Below are 22833 nucleotides of genomic sequence, written 5' to 3' on the forward strand. Positions count from 1 at the left end.
TTCATGTACTTTCCTCCACACTGCATGCCTTACGGCACTTTGCTGCCTCCCACAGGTCGGGAGTATAACGCAGTTTGTAGCTATTATCTTCTCAGTGCAAATTATATTTTCGCTGTGTAGCGCAGTATACAGCCTATATTCTAGGCTACTAGACACACGGGACACGCTACTAGAAGTGAGGGCTGTGTAGCGGGCCGAACCTCTGGTAGTAATACAAGGCCACACACACACACACACACACACACACACACACACACACACACACACACACTCACTCTACTGGCTTTCGAGCAGAAGCTCTGCTTTCCTCATTACTCGCCAGCCCCTTTCTCCTGTTATTATACATTAGACTTCTTTAATATACTCCCTTGATAGCTTGACATCTCTATCAGTCTGTCTGTCATGTCTAACCTCATCAACCCGTCTTGTCTCACATCGCGGGTTCAATCTGTTGATCTTGTTACCGTAACACAGATAACTGTAATCAAACTATGAAGCTCTGCAGCAGCAGGACTGAAACTTGGAGAGAGAACAGTCATAATATGTCATGCTGTTGTAATATGCCATACACTATACACTGTATTTGGTAGAAATCCAGTAACACACACACACTCTCTTCCTCTGCATGCGTATACGCACTCTATCCCTCTTCATGCATACCATCTCTCTCCTTCTGCATCCGCACGCGCACACACACACACGCTCTCTCTCGTTCTCTCTCCTTCTGCATTAGAGTTCTCAACGGGCCTGAAAATTAAGGCCCGTTGAGAAACTAACAGGGCCGGCCCGAACAATTACCATACTTTTAGGTCTGAAAACTCGAAAAACCTGAAAAGGTGTCATTATGTGCTTAATGTCCTCAAAGTCACGCATCCAACAAGCTTTGAACTGATTGAGCAGATTGGACCTTCCGTTCCAGAGATAATGGGCAAAACATCTTGAAAACGGCCACTTTCACCAATTTTTGATCGCCCATTTTCGGGCTAGGAAAGTCGGGACGGTGACAAACTAGATACCCAAGTACAAAGTTCACTTTGAGTTGCATCCCACACATCCACTGCCATTTCTCGTCGGCCTTGCCATTAGGCCGCTAGGGGAAGTTGAAATTTATTTTTTGGGGATAGCAGATTTTTATAGATTTTTTTTCACAGAACCCGAGGCTCGGCCCAGCCCGAGTAATTAGCATAGATTTTGGGCTTTGCCCGAAACGTCGTGTCCGGGCAGAATTTGAGCATTCGCTCTCTCTCGCGCGCACGCAGACGCGCGCACACACACACACACACACACCCACCCACACACAGTGTACCTGTCGTCAATGGAGTTCTGGTAGTAGATGTGGAGCAGTTTGTCTTTGATCCAGGAGATCTGTTTGGACGCCTCCCTGCCTCCTTCCCCTTGCAGGGAGTACTTCCTGTATATGGACGCCAGGCCCATCATGGCCTCCTTACGCACACGCCACTACCACACAGAGAGAGAGGAGAGGGGGAAAGTCATGTTATATTGTATTCTTGTTTTAACCCATTAACGGGACATTTCGCCGATTTTGCATCAAACCCCTATTTGTATCTAGGTCTAGGACCCATAAACATGATCCTGGTGTGTTTTTTGTGTATTTTTAGATTTAGATTTTAGATTTTTATCCATATCCTCAGAGATGAGTCATTTGACTCATAGTCTCTTTATCTCACCTTATTTCCTGACTACAATGTAGACCACACCCCCACACAGTCTGCCCTCCCCACAAGGAAGGGCAGTGCCCCAGTAGTAATGCAGCAGTCCAGTCAAACCCCAGTCAAACACACAGACTTCTATATTTTTCTAGCCATAGGGTGCAAATTTCAAATTTTGCTACTGTTATCTACTACAAATATTATTAACATTGAGTGACTGTAAGTTCTTCCAGGGGTGAAATGCTCCTTCAAGACCGAGAACGCATCCGTGTCATTTTAGATTTCTTTGGCTATTAAAAAATAGCAGATATACTGTACAAGCTCATAGCACCTGTGCTATGAGCGCTATGAGCTTGTAGGTCTGCTATTTAAAACATAAAATACAAGTGATTTGCATCTGGGTGGTCCCTGAACAAAACATTTTGAGATGGGACGTCTGCGGCCAAATACATATCTAAAAATGTTTTCTAAATCCTAACAGTATGTTGCTATATCAGTGGTGCTCCAACTTTTCCTTGTCAAGGACCCCCAACATGATATGTATTTGGCCGGGGACTTCCCCCATCTCAAAACATATTGTTCCAGGGACCCCCAGAAGCACAGATCAGAGTTACAAATGTTTGCTTTAAAACATATACATATATCAGAGGTTGTGTTAGTCCGATAATTGCCGGTTTTGAACGATTTTTTATGACAAAGACCGGAAAAAATAAATCTCTCCGGACATCCTGACCGGTTGATAATGACACGGCAGTTCATTAATTATCACCGCAAATTAGGCACATTTCAAATCCTCTGCTTTGCAAGCTCTCTCTCTCTCTCTCTCGCTCGCTCTTTCTCTCTCTTTCTCTCTCTCTTAACAGTGTGCGTGTGTTTCTGGGAGAGAGATAGAGAGGTAGAAAAAAAGAGTCTGTCACACGCTGTTTAAATACACCTATTCCCTGTTAATAATAACCAGTGTAAAATGTGCTGCATTAGCCGCTAAATGGGAGACACTTTATTGTGAAGGTACAACAGGAAGAAGAGAGTTGTTATTGCTGCTGCGTAGTTGTTGCTTCTGCTGCTGCGTAGCCAGCGGTCTCGGCAGTCAGACCGCGGTCCGGTTACAAGTTACATTATATAAAGTTGTGTATTTAACAGTCAGTCACACACAAGTTGTATCATTACGAGTTAGAATATGTCACAGATACTTGGTTACTACAAGGGCACTTGTGAGTAAAGTTAAGTTGGCAAGTTGCCCCTACAGTTTAATAACAGTGCAGGTTGAAGATGAAACATCCAACACAGATGCGTAAATACACTCCACAGCTTAGGCTACTGCAACTATGGCATCGAGGTGAAACCCGACGTTAATCATAATCGTGGACCTATTTTTAACTCTATGAGGTGGACACGTTAAAACGTTACCACTTTGAACTGAATAGTTCTATGAGGAGACGACAAGATTCTCACAACTCATCAACTTTCCCACGGCTGTCCCAACTACGCACGGACGGCATCCACTGTCTAACAATACAGTAGCTATAACCTCCTGTGAGTGAGTAGTGGTCTATAATTGCCCTAACAGGTCAGCTGAGCCACGTTATGAAGGATTAATCTGAAATGCCCAATTTTGTGCAGTGCCCTTTGATTAGAAAATGCATTCAAATGCAATTGATTATTGAGAAACCATTACGCACGCAGCATGTGCAAATGGTAATGTAGGTAATTAATGTATTTGTGTAAGATGACCCTGCTATATAAAATGTGTATATTATGATGGTTCATGTTCAAATAGCTCAATCCAAAATATAATGCTTTAGGCCTAAGTGTTAGGCTGTATTTACGCACCTGCTTGTCATTAATGCATAAAAATAATTATGACCGTTATTTTTGTCAGATGTCCGATAAATTTGAATCCTTCCGGACATTGGGACCGGCAGATTAAAATCCTAGCACGACCCCTGACATATATATATGGATTATAATGGATTAAATTCTTTCAAATAATAACTTTTTGCGTGTGTGTACACAAACACACACACACGCACACACACACACACACACACAACTCACTCTCTTGTCCAGGGTCCTCTCTTTGACAAAGTTCAGCAGGGCGTCGTTCACCAGCGCCAGGTCCTTCTTGGCGGCCGTTACTATGGAGACGATGACGTCATGGCGGATGGCCTCCTCCGGGTCATGTGACCTGACCTTGAGGTATTCTGTGGGAAAAGACCAAACAGACGAGGTGGGACGGTGCACTTGTAGAGGGGTGTGTGTTTGTGTGTGGGCGTCTGTATTGTACAGATCTTGAGGTTAAGGTATTTTGCCAAGTGTGTGTGTGTGTGTGTGTGTGTGTGTGTGCATGCGTGTTTGTATTAGTACAATTGAACGTCCCCAAAAGTATGGTGGAATTTGGGAAATAAGACGTTGTGAGGACCATTTGCCTGATCCTCACGAGAGAAATGGTTCTTTTGTTACAGCTGCAGACCTAGAAAAGGTCATCCACGCTTTTATCCCCTCCAGACTTGACTATTGCAATGCACTTTATTCAGGGATCAGAAAGCGAAATATGCAAAAACTGCAACTGATACAAAACGCAGCTGCCAGGCTCCTGACCCACACAAAGAGAGGTGAGCACATTACACCAGTCCTTGCGGCCCTTCACTGGGTTACCTGTGAGTTTTAGAATTGATTTTACTGCTTGTTTCTAAAGGCGCTATATAAATAAAGTTATTATTATCATTCCTTTTTGGTTGAAAATAGATTTTTTGACATACGTTTAGAATTAGAAAAAGATTCATCTTGGGGTTGGATTTAGGGGTTGGAATTACGAGTTAAACATGATTTATACTTAGTTGCGCGCCAGTGTCATGCACCAAAAATGTGCTGATGTAAAAGCTCACAATGTGTCGCAACGCAATTTTTCGGCTTTAGACTTGCAGTTAAAAATAGTATTTATAAAATCGTCCAAAAATGTGGATGCCCTCACTAGTATAGTAATACAAACGTGTGTGTGTGTGTGTGTGTGTGTGTGTGTGTGGCTGTGCGTGTGTGTGTGTAAATGCTATACCTGTGAGGTCTTTAGCCAGGTCTGGGTGGTTCATTAAACAGTGACTGGCAAACTTGACACACTCCAGTCTGATGGGAACGTGGATGTCATTGAACCTGTTGGAACACAAACAGAGATCACTCTGAGCACCTTGGCACAACACACAAACACACAGACACACACACACACACACACGCTGCTACAACCAAAGTTATGAATGTAATTACGGTTCTATGAATTTCCAATGCTTTAAAGCACTGAATATTCCCCTGCGCATGCGCATTTGGAATATTCATTGCTTTAAAGCACCACCTCTGGGGGTCAGCAGGGATGAAATAGAACCAAACTACATGCCCTGCATTCTCTCTCACGATACACACACACTTAGATATACAGTAACATACATACGCACAAACACACACCCGTAAGCTCGACTTTAGCAGTACTACCAGAATAAAGTCCTGTGTTCTCTCATCATGCATGTTAAGATTTGCTTTTCTCTCCGACACACACACACACACACACACACACACACACACACACACACACACAGAGTGAGTGATGCCCACCTGCCCAGGTAGCACTGCCACAGAGGTTTGTTCTGTGACGCCAACTCAGAGTCCTTGGCTCCAAACATCTTGGCCAACAACTTGACCACCTGCAGCCTCTCATCATTATCATTACTCTGAGAGAGAGAGAGAATAGGAGAGAGAGAGAAGAGATAGAGTAAGAAAAGAGAGGGGGGAGATGAGAGGGAAAGGAGAGAGAGATGGGGAGAGAGAGGAAAGAAAGAGATGTGAAGCTGACAGCTATAACAAGTGATCCACATGCATGATGTGAGCCGCCGTATCATTTTCATAGCTCATAAAGGGAAGCAGTTTCATCTATCAATCAGAAGAGAGCGAGAGAGAGAGCGCGAGAGAGAGAGAGAGAGAGAGCGAGAAGATGAATGTAAATGAATGCAGATGACAATGCAAGGACGGAAAGAGGCCACTAACGCAGAGGACAGAAAAAAGGAATGATATGGCATTATGTAAATGAAGTGGTGTGTTAATCAGACAGACAGAGCATGTAAAGGAGGTCGTTAGACAGACACACGGGTACATAGAGGAGATGGAGTGTTACGGCACGTTCCCACCACATGCTACTAGCTTGGCATGGCCAGACCAGTGGTGGGAAAAGTAGTCAAAATGTTTTACTTAAGTAAAAGTATCAATACTGCAACGTATAAGTACTCAGTTACAAGTAAAAGTTCGGAATTCAGAATTTACTTGAGTAAAAGTACAAAAGTATTGGTATCAAAATGTACTTAAATGCCAAAAGTAAAAGTACAACACATTTTGAAAATAGCAGATCTACAAGCTCACAACGCGTTGTGAGCTTGTAGATCTGGGGTTCCAGGGGGGTCCCCAGCAAAAGTAGTTAATATATACATCTGCTATTTTGGTACATTTTTGAAAAATACCTAAAATGTATGTTTTTTTTGTTTAGATTTTTTAACAAATCTTCTCTTTCTGGAGTCCCCTGGCACAAAACAAAACCTGTTCAGATGGGGTCCTCTGCAAAATACACATCATTTTGGGGGTCCTTGACATGGAACAAGTTTGACAACCAGTGGATTAGGTAGCATTTAGTGGAATAAAACACAGTAAAGCTATTAGCAGACTGGAGTTGAGCGGAGCAGGTATAGCATCATGCAGTGGAAAAGCAACTTGAGACACAGACTGTGGTGATGCAGTAGGCTCTCTGCTAACAGTTAATGAGACTGATCCATCACAGCACAGCACAGTGCTGCTGAGGCATCATTATGCCCATAAAACACACACACACACACACACACACACACACACACACACACACACACAGGAATAATAAAAGGACGAATATTGTTGTTGCTGCTGCTCTTTTTTTTTTTTACCAATACTGTTATTACTATTATCGCAAAGCCTAATGCTACTGCTACCACTATCCCTGCTGCTACTATTGCAACTAGTATGACAATGTCTTAGTACTACTGCTGCCATAGATATATATTGCTGCTGTTCGAGCAGAAACGGCGTATCTCCATATTCTAACTTTTTGTGTTTTTTTCATAAATTAACGCCCTACTTGATTAAATGTGAGCTTACAGATCGGCTATTTTCCCCACACACACACACTAGGGGTGGAAAATAAACTCGATTCATAGATTAATCGCGATGCTGACATGGACGATTATGAATCGATTCACAAATGTAAAAAAAAACGATTATTATTATTATTTTCTTTTTTGTTTTCTTTTTTTTAATCATCATATTGCTAATTGCACAGAGCAGCAGCCAGATTTTGGTTGGTTATCAGAATATTGAGAAGCCTTTGTTATAAGTCAGTATTATTTTACAAAAAGGGACTTTTTTAAGATAATGGAAGTAAAGTAATCGCAATGCATCGCAAATCGCAATAATCGTAAGGTACCTAGCAATTTCCGCCCATAACACACACACACAAACATTGGCGTACGATCAAGTGTAAAACAGTTCTTACAAGTGAAGACCTTACCTTGAGTTTGAACTCCAGCTGGGGCAGCACAGACAGCAGGAGGTGACTGTCGATGTTGTACAGCTCTAGGATCAGATCAAACACGTGCTCCGACAGGTCACTGACGGACGTCTTCCCCAGCATCAGCACCTGGTTGAAGAACTGATGGAGACAGAGATAAGAGGGGAGAGGATAAGACAAGGACTCACAAAGCTGCCCGTCTCACAGTGGGATGCTAAAAGAATAGTGTCTGAATGACATGAAGTGAACACCTCAGCACCTTCTACTACAGCAGTGGTTCTAAACCTTTTCAGGCCACGACCCCCCAAAAATAAACATATTTGAACTGGGGACCCCCCAAAATATTCATATTTAAACACCCCACCCTGACAAGCACTTGGAATGTAGGAGATGAGGCATTACATTTTGTTTAACTGTTCTTCAGATACAAATTGTGAAAATAGCAAATCTACAAGCTTGTAGATCTGCAATTTTTTTTTTTTTTGCTTGTTTCTTATATTATTTGACAATTTGGCGAACGTTTGACCAGTTTTTATAGTATAGTTTGTTGATTACTTTTGATGCAGTAATGGCCTTTTTCTTTTCTTTCTTTTTAGGTATTAAAAAGGTCTTGAAAGTCCTTAAATTGTCACTTCACTATCATCTAGGGAAAGTATAAAACTAACAAACCAACAATAAAATGAATAAAAACGAACTAAAACTATTAGCAAATCCGCTCTAGAAACTAATTCAAACTGAATTAGTTTTATTTTTTATTACTGAATTAGAAAGAAATATTCAAAACAAACTAAAACTATGAAATTAATGGAAAAATCCAAATCCATTATAACCTTGGTACAGTACAGGTTCAGAATATATATAGTTCTTTATCTCCTCCTTCTGTCTTCAGACACACTCTCACAAACTAGAGCCAGACTGATGTATCGGCCAGTCGATATAACAGGCCAGTATTTGCATTAGTTTCATGAGCATTGATTGCTTTAAAGTAGTTAAAAAACCCACAACCCAAGCCAGAAATCTTAGCGTAGTCATTCAGAGCTGAATTTAAACAGCCCCATTAACAAGACCGTTACAAAGTCAGCCTGCTATCACCTTAAGAATATATCAAAGATTAAAAGGACTTATGTCTCAGCAGGATTCATCTTCAGTATAGACTCCACTACTGTTAAAGGTGTCTTTACAGCCCCATGGTGTCTTTTTTTTTAACACGAATCTTCTCTTCTGGGTGTCCCTTCCTAGTACAAAACATTTTGTCACAATTTAGAAGGCATTTGTAGAATCGCCTCAGGTCATAAGGGGTTAAATATGAAAAATGCTATATAAATAAACTTGCATTGTCTAAAGTCCCCCCTCCACTCAAAAACATTGTTAGTCAACTCCTCTAAGGTGGCTCTCCACCAAACTTCCTACTACAACAGACTGGCAGTCTGTTGTAGTCGGAAGTAAAAAGATTCTGCACAAACTATTGCAAACTGTCGGCCGACAGGACAGCAGTAGCCTGCCAGTGTTGCCAGGTCTGCTTATTATAAGGGACTTTGGGCTTGTTTTCCTGTAATGTCGCTTGGAAAAAGACGATTTCCAACATCTTCTGCCCCCGACGTCGGTACGATGCAGAGCTAGCTTTAGAGACATGACTTTGACCATACAGACGCATGTAACTAGATGTTGGAGAGATTCTCTGCACTACTTAAAATCTGAACCAACTGTGTGATGTCACCAATCCTACATTCCTATCATGGTACAATATGCAAAGAAGCCACTTGCTGAAACCTGAAATTACTTTGCTTTTGGGCAGCGGGTAGCAGGCGAGCTGCTGAGGTTGTGTTATTTTAATATTTTAGTATTCATATAGATCCAACATTTCTCAATGAGGGAGAAAGAGTAGACGTACTTACAAAGTTTTGTTTGTTTTTTCTTTTTATGCGGGGAAACCATGTTATACAATGTGTCTGGAGGAAGATTTTAAGAAAGCAGCTTTCTATTCCGAGTAAATTTGCATATTTCCATATAGAGTTGTTTCCGATACCGATACCAGTATCGGAAAAGCTGCCGATACTGCTTAAAATGCTGGTATCGGCGAGTATAGCAGTCTATGCCACTCCAATACCATGTCAATTAATCACGCGAAAATAAATACTTTGAATGCTTCAGTTGAAGTTGCGTGACTGTTTCATACCCTTACTGTACTATTTACATTTATTATTATTTTACTAACTTTAACAATTACTAATGGAATCAGTGGTTCTCAAACCTTTTAATTTCAAGGATCCCCATAACTCTGTACAAATGGAATCAAATGGATCCTTGGAACCTCCTCAAGGAACACAGATGGTCCCTGGACCCCACTTTGAGAACCACAGCCCTAGATTTGTTGAAATTACACACTGGTATCGGATCGGTACATCGGTATCGACGCAAGTTATGGGTTATCGGAATCGGTACTGTGAAGGAAAAAAAGGGTATTGGGACATCTCTATTTCCATAGTCATTGAATCACAAAATAGGAAAAGGTCTCTTTTCACTATATCAGCCACCACATTAAGTAATCAGTAACTTTTTCCAGTCTAAAATCGTTATAGGTCAGTCTAACACCTTGGTTCTCAAAGTGGGGTCCGGGGACCCCCAGGGGTCCTTGTAGGGGTTCCAGGGGGTCCCCAGCAAAATGTGTTAATACAGCATCACAGTAATTTTAACCACATTAACCTTTTATAATTTGACTATTAAAAAAATAGCAGATATACAAGCTCATAGCGCGGCACCGAGTGCCGCGCTATGAGCTTGTAGATCTGCTATTTTTTTGGAAAAATCGTGAAAACTTATATTTAAAGCGAACATTTGTAATTCAAATCTTTGCTTCTGGGGGTTCCTGGAAGAAAATATTTTGAGATGGGGGTCCGCGGCCAAATATACAGTATATCATTTTGGGGGTCCTTGGCATGAAAAAGTTTGAGAACCGCTGGTCTAACATACACACTTAGACAGACCCCTACAAACTCAGTGCATTCCCTCACGTACATGCATGATGAACACATGCACACAAAGCAAAACACACAAAAAAAAAGCACACAACCACCACTCATATGTCCATTGTGAAAACTGATGGGTTTGTTGTCTCACGTTCGTGATGTAGGGTTCGATGGCCTGAGCGGTCCTCTTCAGCAGAGCCTTGGCCAGGTCGTACGCCTGCTTGTTCAGATTCTACACACACACACACACACACACACACACACACACACACGCACAAACCATTGAAACAAGGTCAACAATAAGAACATGGCAGCCATAAATAATTACACACGTGTGAATGGAAGCTGGTCTGTGACGTCAGTCTTCTTACATATTGTTGTCGTCGGTCAGAAACCTCTTATCTCTCCATATTTCTCTCCTTTTTGTGTTCTTCAGTTTTGGACATATGAGGCTTCCACCCGACAGAGACGATATATGTGTCGTATGATAGGCCTTAATAATCACCCATTAATTTGCATAATATATATATTTTTTTTTTATCAATAATTTTGTTGCGTGAGGAAGTCAAAAATAAAACCTAAGTTGAAATACGGAAACACAACAAGGTTTCTGCCCAACAACAACAACAACAGGTGAAAGGGTTGAAATCACTTTGAAGCATGTGTTGCTGCTAATGCTCTGATCCGTAGTTACCCCTTCTCACCTGCAGGGGTCTCACTGAATTACAGGGCATGGAAGTTCAGGAGCATGAACTGCTTGCTACTGAACCCTTTGACTCTGTGGGGGAGAGAGACTGGACACACATCCTAGCTGTGGTTGGACTATGTGTGCCTGTGTGCCTGTGTGTGTGTGTGTGTGTGTGTGTGTGTGTGTGTGTGTGTGTGTGTGTGTGTGTGTGTGTGTGCGTGCGTACTTGAATTGCTATACATTTGAAGGACAAATGTCCCCTGTAAGTCTATAGTAGAATTTAAGAAATAGCCATTGTGAGGAACCATTTTCCTGGTCCTCACAAGAGGAATGGATTTTTAGAGATATGTTTACAATTAGGAAAAAGTATTCAGGTTGGGGTCAGGATTAGGTCTTTAGAGGTTAGGTTGAGAGGTAGGAGTTAGTGGAGTTCTCAACGGGCCTGAAAATGAAGGCACTAACTGGGTCGGCCCAAACACTTACCATAAGTTTTAGGCCCGAAAAGTCAATATGTAATGTCCTCAAAGTCACGCATCCAATAAGCTTTGAAGTGAGCAGATTGGACCTTCCGTTCCAGAGATAATGGCCAAAACATCTTGTAAACGGCCACTTTCGCCGATTTTCCATGTTTGAGTTCTGGCCATTTCCGCCAGTGCATCCAACGCATCCACTGGCATTTCCATCGGCCTTACCCTTCGGCCACTAGGGGCGGTTGACATTTCTTTTTTGGGGGTAATAGATTTTTTTTTTTTTTTTGAACCCGAGGCTCGGCTCGGTCCGGCTAATTAGCATACATTTATACAAGATTTTTGGAACCAGAAAACATCGGGTCCGGGAAGAATTTGAGAACTCTAGGAGTTAGCTATGCCTGATTTATTATTATAATATATATTTTTTTATCCCACGATTTTGTAACCCTTTTTTTTCACCCGGTGCCAATTTTCTAAGTGATCCTGGGCGCTACACTCCCCCCCACCAGCCTAGGGAGCCCAGGGCCGAGCTCATGCCTCCTTCAATGCATGAGAGCCAACTGACCTTCTTGTCGGGGCGTTTCCCCGGTAGGACGTAGCGCGTGGAAGGAACACGCTATTCCAAACAGTTCCTTTCTCCTCCATCAGGCGCCCCGGCTGACCAGGGGGAGGCAGTATAGCGACCAGGATTACTACATGTTTTTGTGAGGGTATTAACTACCCTAGGAGACACGGGGAGAACATGCAAATTCCACACAGAGAGGCCCTTTCGCCAACCCCACCTAGGGTATGGGCGCTGATGAAGCGGAGGAGAGGAGACGCCCCCCAGCGCCCACAGCGTCCCCGGCAGGAATTGAACCCAGGACCTTCTAGCTGTGAGGCGACAGCACTACCGACTATATGCCTGATTTATACGAGCGCGTGTGTGTGCGCGTGTTCCTACCTTGTGTGCTGGCACCAGGTTGACCAGTACAGTGTCCAGTAGTTCCTGGGAGACGGTGTCTCCCTCACAGATGATGGAGCTCATCAGGTCCACCATGTGCATGTGCACCTTCTGGTTGTGACCGTTACTGTGGAAACAGACAAGAAAGGGCACAGCGGGGAGGTTCATCAAGGATCCTAACCCACTAACAACCTAGTTAATTAATCAATCAATCAATCAATAAATCAATCAAGTGTCCAACGCGGTTCCCAGCATTAGCATCGACCAGCTCTAACCCTCTAGACCAGGGGTCTTCAACAGGGGGTCCGGGACCCCTAGGGGGTCCTCAGAGAGTTACTACAGGGGGGGCCGCCAAATCTTTGTGTGATAGGATTTTTTTTTTACATTAACCACTCACCCTAGCATTTCTTTTCTGAGGAAAACTTTGGCCAAAAATAGCAGATCTACAACGCTTTGCTCTGCGAGGCGATGTGAGCTTGTAGATCTGCTATTTTTTGGCAAAGAGGTATAGGTGTAGAGGGAAAAAAGAGCAGACCAGAGCATAAGTAAAAAATGTTTTTAAATAGCTTAATATCAAACACAATTGTATACAATATAGAGGGGGTCCCTGCTTCATCCCTCTCAGCTAGGGGGTCCTTGGCCTGAAAAATGTTGAAGACCCCACCACTCTACACTTAGTAAACTAAACCTGATGTGGTCCTGTACTTGGAATGTTTTTTCCCGTCAACAGCAAATCGCTTTGCCAAATAAATAGTCGATCTACAAGCTCAAAACGAGGTCGCAAATTGAGCTTGTAGATCAGCTATTCTGGGCTAATGTTTCCCCTGAGAATATGGATGCTGGGTTTCAAGTGGTTAATGACAGTAGAGGATCAAGTGTGTGTGTGTGTGTGTGTGTGTGTGTGTGTGTGTGTGTGTGTGTGTGTGTGTGTGTGTGTGTGTGTGTGTGTGTGTGGTGGGGCCTCCACTTTGTAACAAAAAGGTCACAGGTAGGCCTGTCACAAGTATTACATAATGGTTTAATCACAATTATTTTTGCAAATCGTCATAATTGTTTCCATGTTGGAAAATGTTCATACATTTTCAAATATGTAAAACAAGCAGAAAGAGCAGATCGATTCTACAAGCTTACAACACGTAAGCTTGTAGATCAGCTATTTCTTCTTTTTTTTTAAACATTTTTTTCCAAGTATAAAATTATATCTTTGTATATTTAAGTTATTTTCCATATCTACCCTGTGCAATGTTTGATTACGAAGCCTAAAAGGCAAACAGAAATGAAATTTGTATTCATATGTTCCAGTGTCCAATGCCAAAAGCACAATTAAATCGGTATTCGCAATTATTTGTGTGACAATTAATCGTTAAATTTGTAACCGTGACAGCCCTATAGTCACAGGTTTGAAAACAAAAGTCACCGTCACATAGCGGATGAATGAGGAGGCAGGAGATGTATCGAGGTCTTTTTTCCAAGACAAACAAAAGACTGAAAATGAGAACATTTGTCGATACCACGACAGCGAGTTGTTCCTTGGTGCATTCACTCTACCACAGCAGCATTATCCATCATGCTGAAAACTCCATTACCCTCCCTGGCGTTACAGTCAGCGCAGTGATTGTTAGATTACATTACAATGGAGAAGAAGCATGGCTTATTATCAGACCTGGTGTGTCAATGACTGACTGACAACCAATGCTATAGTCTCATTACCTCCCAGTCACTGGGAGAAACACACATGCACTTACTTACACGCATGCACGCACACACACAGCTTCTACCGACACAACATTAGCCTAACCCATTCAAACCGGCAGGAACGCATCTCATTTTAGATTTCTTTGGCTATTCAAAAATAGAAGATCTAAAAGCTCAAAGCGTGGCACCGAGTGCCGCGCTATGAGCTTGTAGATCTGCTATTTTTTTTAAATCATGAAAATGTGTGCAAATATTTGACATTTGACATATATATATATTTTTTTTATAAGTTTGTAACTCAAATCATTTCTTCTGGGGGTCCCTGGAACTAAATATTTTACAAATGTTCGCTTTAAAAAATATATAGATTCCAAGATTTGCACACATTTTCACAATTTTTCAAAGATAGCAGATCTACAAGCTCATTTCATCGAGTGCCGTGCTATGAGCTTGTAGATCTGCTAATTTTGAATCGGCCAAAGACATCTTAAAATTACACAAATGATGCTTTCCCGCTCTTAAAGGGCTAAACACACACACACACACACACACACACACACTCTTTTGTTCAAATGGCAAAGTGCCAAATTCTGTGCTGCAGAATTCAGCCCTCAAGGTTGTGTTGAGTGGAGCCAAAGAGAGAGAGAGCGAGAGAGAGAGATAACATGGGGAGGAGAGAGGGAAGAGCGGGAGAGAGAGAGGGAAGCGGGGGAGAAAGGGCAAGAAAGAGAGTGACAATACGGGGGGGGTGGGGTTCAGAGAGAGAGAGAGAGATGGCTCCACTGTTTGTTTTCTTTATAATGAGCGAGAGACACAGGGAATGAGGTACACCACTGAAGGTCTGCAAGAGACACATCAAACTGCCGCTGTATGAGGAGGCATGGATCAAAGCCTCACAACTGTAAAATGGTGTCCTAATAATAATAATGATGTCTTAGTAGCATTGTTTGTGCAGTTCTACATACTCTGCCAACCAGCTATTCTGCCAATCTATAACTTTCAATCAATAGACACTAGTAACCGTTGTGAAAACATTTCGGTTCTCAACCTCACAAAACCTGAAAAGGTTATGCAGCACATTTTACACATGTGTCGATTATATCAAGCGATCCATTCATCAACAAATTCCTATGACTTGTTTTACTCGAGGACAGCCTTACAAGAGACATCTTAGCAAATACACGCACACGCACGCTAGGGCTGTCAACTTTCCTCAGAAATTATATTTGAATATTGGTCTTAAAAATTGGCAGATATTCGAATTTTTTTTTTTTTGACAGAAACAATACAAAAAACAATGTATCGAGTGTTCGGATGCAATATAACATATCTTATGTTAGTTTTTATAACTTTATACATAGTTTTTTGTATTGTCTCTGTCAAATAAACATTTTTTTAAAACATTCAAATATTAATTTTCATATTCGAATATACATATTTTCCCCATATTCGAGGAATATTTGATATTCGAATATTAATTCACCAGCCCTAACGCACGCACACACACACGCACAGACAGAGGCAGGCAATGTTACTCACTTGATTACAGTGAACAGCGTTCTGTACAGCTGGGTAAAGATCTCATTGCTGTCTTCCAGTTCAAAGCAGATGTTGTAGGACTTCACCCAGGCTATGTTCTACCAGAGAGAGAGAGAGAGAGCAGGATGGACACCAGGTTATTCACACCACAGAGACAACCAGATGTAGACATCTCCATATTAGTTGGGTCATTTATGGCACTTCCGTGACCGTGGAGAGCGAAGGTCCGTTTCTCAATGGATTCGTCATCTAGGAGGGTTATTAAACAAATTTAGCCGGGGTGTCTTTTTTAAAACGGCGGGGAAAATTTGTGGGAGACCAAAATCCAAAATGGCTGCCGTGAAAATGAACTTTTTAATGGTTTGACCTACAATGATGCACAATACATGGTTTCAGAGCTTATTTTGGTCAAGGAATACATATATGGTGTTAATATAATAATTTGACCTATTGTCGACCTTCAAATGCAAGATGGCTGCCAATTATGAGCTCCAAAAGGGAGTTTTTTCAAAATCGTCACAGAGCCTTCATATTAGGCTCAAATATAAGCTCTGCTCATGATGAGTTGAATAATATACAGTATAAGTACACAGAAGTAATCTCTGAGGTCAATAAAGTCAATGTTTGTGTGTAAACAGCAGTTGCTGATTTGCGGTTTCCCATTAAATAGGGTAGGCTACTGAGAATATGGTGTCCAGTTCATCCCATCACATTTTCATAATGAACCAAAAAGTAATTGTGCAGTATAGCCTCACATAAAATAGTATTATGTATGCAAAGCTAAAAAGGTTAGTTGCTTGAGTTGATTTAAAGGTCAACTCATTTGTCACCCTTATTTTGTGGTATTGCTCCCTGTTTCCTGTCTGCCTAGTTACTGTTACCTGCCTTGTCTAACCAGTCTTGTGATTTTGTCAGTGTTTCCACCTGTGTTCTCTTACTCCCCCAGCCTATCCCTGTGTTGATTGTCTGATGAGTTCACCTGTGTCCTGTTAATCCCTGTCTATTTAAGCCCTGTGTTTGCACTGTGGTCTTGTTGGTCTGTAGTCCTGTGAGGTGAGGTTTTAGTTGTTGTTCTTTGTGCTCAAGCATCTTGGACATTAGAGCGTCTGCCATTCCAGATCCCTTGAATCGCTTGTAGATGGCATAGATGTAGGACATCAGCTGGTGGAAAGTTACGAGGATTGGGAGGATGTCCTTGAACATTTCTGGATTCTCTGCCTTGAGCTGAGTTGAGCGTCTTATACTGTAGGTGGGCAGGTCACCAACAAGAAAGGAGAATGGAATATTCTTCTGCTGCATGGCCTCCACATGTTTCACCATTATGTCATTCACTACTGACTTGCTTGGAGGTTCATTGTAGGTTGTGTGGTAATTAGGCTTGCTCTTGTTGGGTGGTGGATGACAGCAGGACTGGGCACCACTGTATCCTGGAACTCGCTGCTCTTCAGGTGGTGGTCTTGTGCCATGATTGCCTACACGAGACAGTGCATGTATTACAGAGCGAGCACACTGCGGAGCTGACCCATCCACTGGTGGATCTACCCTGGGACAAGCAGGTGACTCACTCTTGCTACCAGGGGGGCATCTGTACTGGCAAACCTTTGTCAGTTCTGCACACTTCTGCTTTAGCTGTGCAGAGATTTCATTCTTCTTGGTGAGCGTTTCAGCAGTCTCTTCGCCTGGTTTCTTTTCATTGCTCTCTGGCTGCATGTACATGACATTTGTTCGATGGACTCCTGTAGAGTCACCTGTCATAGTGTCAATCTTGAAGTCGTCATTGTCGATGATCAGGATAGCTGGCTTGCTGTCTGCGATCTCATGTGGGCAGGTTGCTGATGCCTCCACATCCATCAGAGCCCAATGGTCATAGAGGAGCAGTGTATCTCCATAGCTGATGCAGACACCGCTCTTGTGCAGAGTGTCTACCAGATCTTTACTCCTTGTCATGCCATGGACATTTACTCCCAGGTTGATAGCAGAGCTCCACAGCGTGCTCGCTCTGTGATGCACTGTCTCGTGTAGACAATCATGGTACAAGACCACCACCTGAAGAGCAGCGAGTTCCAGGATACAGTGGTGCCCAGTCCTGCTGTCATCCACCACCCAACAAGAGCAAGCCTTATTACCACACAACATACAATTAACCTTCAAGCAAGTCAGTGGTGAATGACATAATGGTGAAACATGTGGAGGCCATGCGGCAGAAGAATATTCCATTCTCCTTTCTTGTTGGTGATCTGCCCACCTACAAGACGCTCACTGAGCTCAAGGCAGAGAATCCAGAAATGTTCAAGGACATCCTCCCAATCCTCGTACCTTTCCACCAGCTGATGTCCTACAGTACATCTATGCCATCTACAAGCGATTCAAGGGCTCTGGAATGGCAGACACTCTGGTTACAGCAGGGGTAGTAGTGGAGGGGTTGGTAGACCAAGCACTACGAGGAAAGCACTACAGACAGGGCGTGCTGTGCATCCTGCTCTGGCGAGAGGTTCTTATCCAAAATCACTTGTCCAAGATTCTTGAGCACAAAGAACAATGACTAAAAACCTCACATGACAAAGGTCTACAGACCAACAAGAACACAATGCAAACACAGGGCTTAAATAGACAGGGATTAACAGGACACAGGTGAACTCAACTGACAATCAACACTGGGATAGGCTGGGGGACTAGGAGGACACAGGTGGAAACACTGACAAAATCACAAGACTGGTTAGACAAGGCAGGTAAAAGTAACTAGGCAGACAGGAAACACTGGGAGCAATACTACAAAATAAGGGTGACAAATGAGTTGACCTTTAAATTCACCTCAAGCAACCAACTTTTCTAGCTTTGCATACAGAATACTATTTTATGTTAGGCTATAGAGCTCATTTATTTTTGGTTCATTATGAAAATGTGATGGGATGAACTGGACACCATATTCTCAGTAGCCTACCCTATTTAATGGGAAACCGCAAATCAGCAACTGCTGTTTACACACAAACATTGACTTTATTGACCTCAGAGATTACTTCTGTGTACTTATACTGTATATTATTCAACTCATCATGAGCAGAGCTTTCATTTGAGCCTAATATGAAGGCTCTGTGACGATTTTGAAAAAACTCCCTTTTGGAGCTCATAATTGGCAGCCATCTTGCATTTGAAGGTCGACAATAGGTCAAATCATTATATAAACACCATATATGTATTCCTTGACCAAAATAAGCTCTGAAACCATGTATTGTGCATCATTGTAGGTCAAACCATTAAAAAGTTCATTTTCAAGGCAGCCATTTTGGATTTTGGTCTCCCACAAATTTTCCCCGCCGTTTTAAAAAAGACACCCCGGCTAAATTTGTTTAATAACCCTCCTAGATGACAAATCCATTGAGAAACGGACCTTCGCTCTCCACGGTCACGGAAGTGCCATAAATGACCCAACTATATACAGCAGTGGTTCTCAACCTTTTCAGGCCTTGACCCCTCAAAATGAGCATATTTGAACTGGGTACGCCCCAAAATAATCATATTTGAACTGGGTACGCCCCAAAATAATCATATTTGAACTGGGTACGCCCCAAAATAATCATATTTGAAATAGGTTTGACTCGGTTAGTTTGACCTACACAGATAAGTATTGTGAAAATAGCCGATCTACAAGCTCACAACGCCTCGCAACAATTTTCCCTTCTTTCTTATATCATTTGACAATTTGGCCAATGTTTGACCAATTTTTATAGTATTTGACAATTTGGCCAATGTTTGACCAACTTTTATAGTAGTTTGTTGATTACATTTGATGCAGTAATGGTATTTAATTTCTTTGCGAGTCAAACGGCCAGACGGTGCTCGAGATATGCGGGGGAAAACGCACATATGCAAATTTAAGTTGACGATTAATTGTCAATCAAATAATTGCGATTACCAATTTAATTGTGGTTTTGGCATTGAACATTGGAACATATGAATACAAATAATTCCTGTTCGCCTTTTATTGTAATCATAAATTGCACAGAGCAGATGACAAATAACTTCAATATATAAAAAATTATTGACATTTGTAAAAAATATCAGAAATAGCAGATCTACAAGCTTACAACGCGTTCTGCTATTTCTTATATTTGAAAATGTGTGAACATTTTTCGACATGGAAACGATTGACAATTATGCAAAGATAATTGCGATTATCTCAAATAATTGCCATTAGACAATGATGTAGTAATTGTGACAGGCCTACCTCTAGCAGGTAGAAGTATCGGTTGAACTGAGCGCTCTTGGTGTCCTCCAGCCCTTTCAGTTGTCTGGTGATGAACATGAAGATGTCCTGGAACACAGACACGCAGATATTACAAATACACTGTCATTACCACGCATGTCATAATCACAAATAGAAGTGGAGGTGAAGTGGAACCTTGAGTTTATCTGGCGAGGTGTAGGGGGCTTCAGGGGCGTAGATCCTGAAGATGTCGGCCAGGCAGCAGGCCACCAGCAGCCTCACGTCCTTGTCCGGGTGCTTGAGGAAGAAGTCTGAGGCCAGGTGGAGCGCCAGGTTCAGGTACAACTCCTTCTCCTCCTCCGAGTCCTGGTCCATGTCCATGAAGGTCTTCACCACCATCTGGAAAACACACAGACACACAGTCATTGGTCAGTAATAATAATATAATAAACTTAATAATAATAAACTTTATGTGTATAGCACCTTTCATGACATGCAGCTCAAAGTGCTTTACACAGAAATTATAAACAGAGCAAGAATAAAGCACAAGTGCTTTACAGAAAAAGCAAACAAACATTTTACAACAAAGCAAAAAAAAGAGAGAATCAAAAGCATAAAACATTAAAATAATAGAAAATTAATAATAGCAGTGAATCAGGCCAAACAGTGAAGACATAATTATGAATAATAACAACATAGTTTTAAAAATCAACTGAGGCAATAGGGATGGGTATCGTTAGGATTTTTACGAGTCCGGTTCCGGTTCCGCTTATCAGTTACGGTTCTTAACGGTTCCATATTTCGGTTCCAAAATGGTAAAAAAATGAGGTCAAATGTCTATTTAATAGGGATGCACCGAATGGAAAATTCTTGCCCAAAACCGAATATAGGAAACACTTGGCCGACGGCCGAATACCAAATGGAAAAGTATTATTTTTTTAAAATATATATACTTTTTTTTTTAAATATTTTGTTGTACCATTGCTGTCATGGCTATGCCTCTGTTGTAGAGCTACATAATTATGGCAAAACCCTCATATCATAACTATAATGGGTCCATATTGAGATCAGTTATTTGAAACATATTTATTTATTGTGTAGAATTACTTATTTACTATTGTGTAGTAATAAAATACAATGTCTCAAAACATTGAATAGCCTAACAAAAGGCAATATACTGTAATGTCTGCCGTTGCATTATTGCACACAGCCAAAATGCATTAATAATATTAGGCCATTCCTTCCTTTTGGAGAAGTCACTTTAAGTTTAATTTCAGACAGACAGACAGACAGACAGACAGACAGACAGACAGACAGACACACACACACACACACACACACACACAATCAAGGAGAAGCGTTTACAGCTGGTGTTATTGTTTTGCTCTGTGCAGGCAGAGGCTCTTAACTAGCGCTGGTTATTCTATTTATGTTACACCCTCTGACATGGATTCTAGTTTTCAAGGTGACAACAGCAACGTTTGGTTACAAAGTTTGCAGGGCAGGCCAATTCCTTCCTCACTACTTCAGTTGAGAGACGGACATGGTGGTGTCACTGAGGGGGAGAGGGGAGGGGGGAGTGGAGAGGGGGGGGGGGGGTGTGAGGGGAGGAATGCGGCTCAGAGAGAAGCAGCAGCTCCGCAACTGATGTATACTTCTCCATACAATGGTGTTTTACCGGATTTGTGATTTTGTGCTGTTTGTGTAGGACTTCTAAACGCCTTTGTTTTAACGGCTTTTAGCGCGTCTAGGAACCGATATGCAGAACCGAAATTACATATTGTTTATGGGTACCCGGTACCGACCATTTCTTTATCAGTTCCTGCTTGGAACCGAATTTCGGTACCCAACCCTAGGCAAGAGTGAAAAAATAGTGTTTTAAAGCTATCTACAGAGGCTGCTTGTCTTAGGTGTAATGGGCTGTCACAATTACAACATTTAAGTTAACGATTCATAGTCATACAAATAATTGCGATTAAAGATTTAATCGTGTTTTTGACATTGAACATTGGAACATATGAATTAAACAAAATAATTTCTGTTTGTCTTTTAGGCTACGTAATAAAAGAATGCACAGGTCATATATGACAAATAAATAATTTATAAAAATAAATGACTGACATATTTAATAATTTTATACTTTCAAAATAATATTTAATAATTTCATACTTTCAAAATAATTTTAAAATAGCAGAAACATTTTTTTTTATTTTTCAACATGGAAACCATTATGCCAAATAATTGCGATTATATCAAACAATTGCAATTAGACGATTATTATGTCATAATTGTGACAGGCATAATAGTCAAGTCTCCCGTTTGGGGGGTGTGGAAGAGATTCTCAAAGTTAACATATACTATAATTACTAAGGCTGCAACTAACGATTAATTCCATAATCGATGAATCGGGCGATTATTTAAACGATTAATCGATTAATCGGATTATCGCACTTATTAAGCAATTACCTTATAATTTTGAAGTTTAAGGCATGTTTTATCTAAAAATAAAGACAATTTGTAGTTTTGTAGAAATATTAGACCTTAATTGTCGAATATTTAAGCATGTTCTAATCATGTATACTTTAATTTACTTAAACACTTTCCAATTTTTTAATTTTTTTTAACATTTTGGATAAAATAGCCAATTTTACATTGAATTAATTACATTCCATTATCGATTAATCGATTATCGATTAATCGATTATCAAATTAGTTGGCAACTAATTTAGTAATCGATTATTAATCGATTAATCGATTAGTTGTTGCAGCCTTAATAATTACTACTTTATGTTCAAATGTAATCATGTGAAGTAATTTGCTGTTATGGGTGGGTGTGTAGCTCTACTGGAATGTAATGCTTTGCTGTGTCTAGTAGTAACCTTTGACCTAGAGTTCTGACCTAGGCTGCTAGTTTGCTGCCATGTGTTCTCCTCGATACAGATAGCTGTCAACGAGAGTTATACATAGTTTAACTTAGCTTTTGTTGACCATGTTGGAGAAAACATTGACGTAAGGATGTTGTCTGGAGCTGTATATATACGCTGGGAGTCTGACTGGACATGCTTTGAGTCAGATAGGGTGTTCCATTA

General features: G+C 41.3%; 1 protein-coding gene across 1 annotated transcript in view; it reads right to left on the reverse strand.

The window, feature by feature from the left end:
- Positions 1–22833, reverse strand: part of pds5b (PDS5 cohesin associated factor B) — a 63998-nt gene that overhangs the window by 25893 nt on the left and 15272 nt on the right. Inside the window, exons 3-12 of the mRNA XM_084073957.1 lie at positions 19940–20143; positions 19766–19852; positions 15541–15638; positions 12307–12433; positions 10357–10437; positions 7240–7380; positions 5271–5386; positions 4723–4817; positions 3726–3871; positions 1307–1458 (exon numbers count right to left, since the gene is read on the reverse strand). Of these exons, the coding sequence (XP_083930083.1) occupies positions 1307–1458; positions 3726–3871; positions 4723–4817; positions 5271–5386; positions 7240–7380; positions 10357–10437; positions 12307–12433; positions 15541–15638; positions 19766–19852; positions 19940–20143 (1247 nt within the window). The remainder of the gene's footprint in view (positions 1–1306; positions 1459–3725; positions 3872–4722; positions 4818–5270; positions 5387–7239; positions 7381–10356; positions 10438–12306; positions 12434–15540; positions 15639–19765; positions 19853–19939; positions 20144–22833) is intronic.

Source organism: Gymnoscopelus microlampas (genome assembly GCF_963454915.1).
Source record: "Gymnoscopelus microlampas genome assembly, chromosome: 12".
NCBI classification, from domain to species: Eukaryota; Metazoa; Chordata; class Actinopteri; order Myctophiformes; family Myctophidae; genus Gymnoscopelus; species Gymnoscopelus microlampas.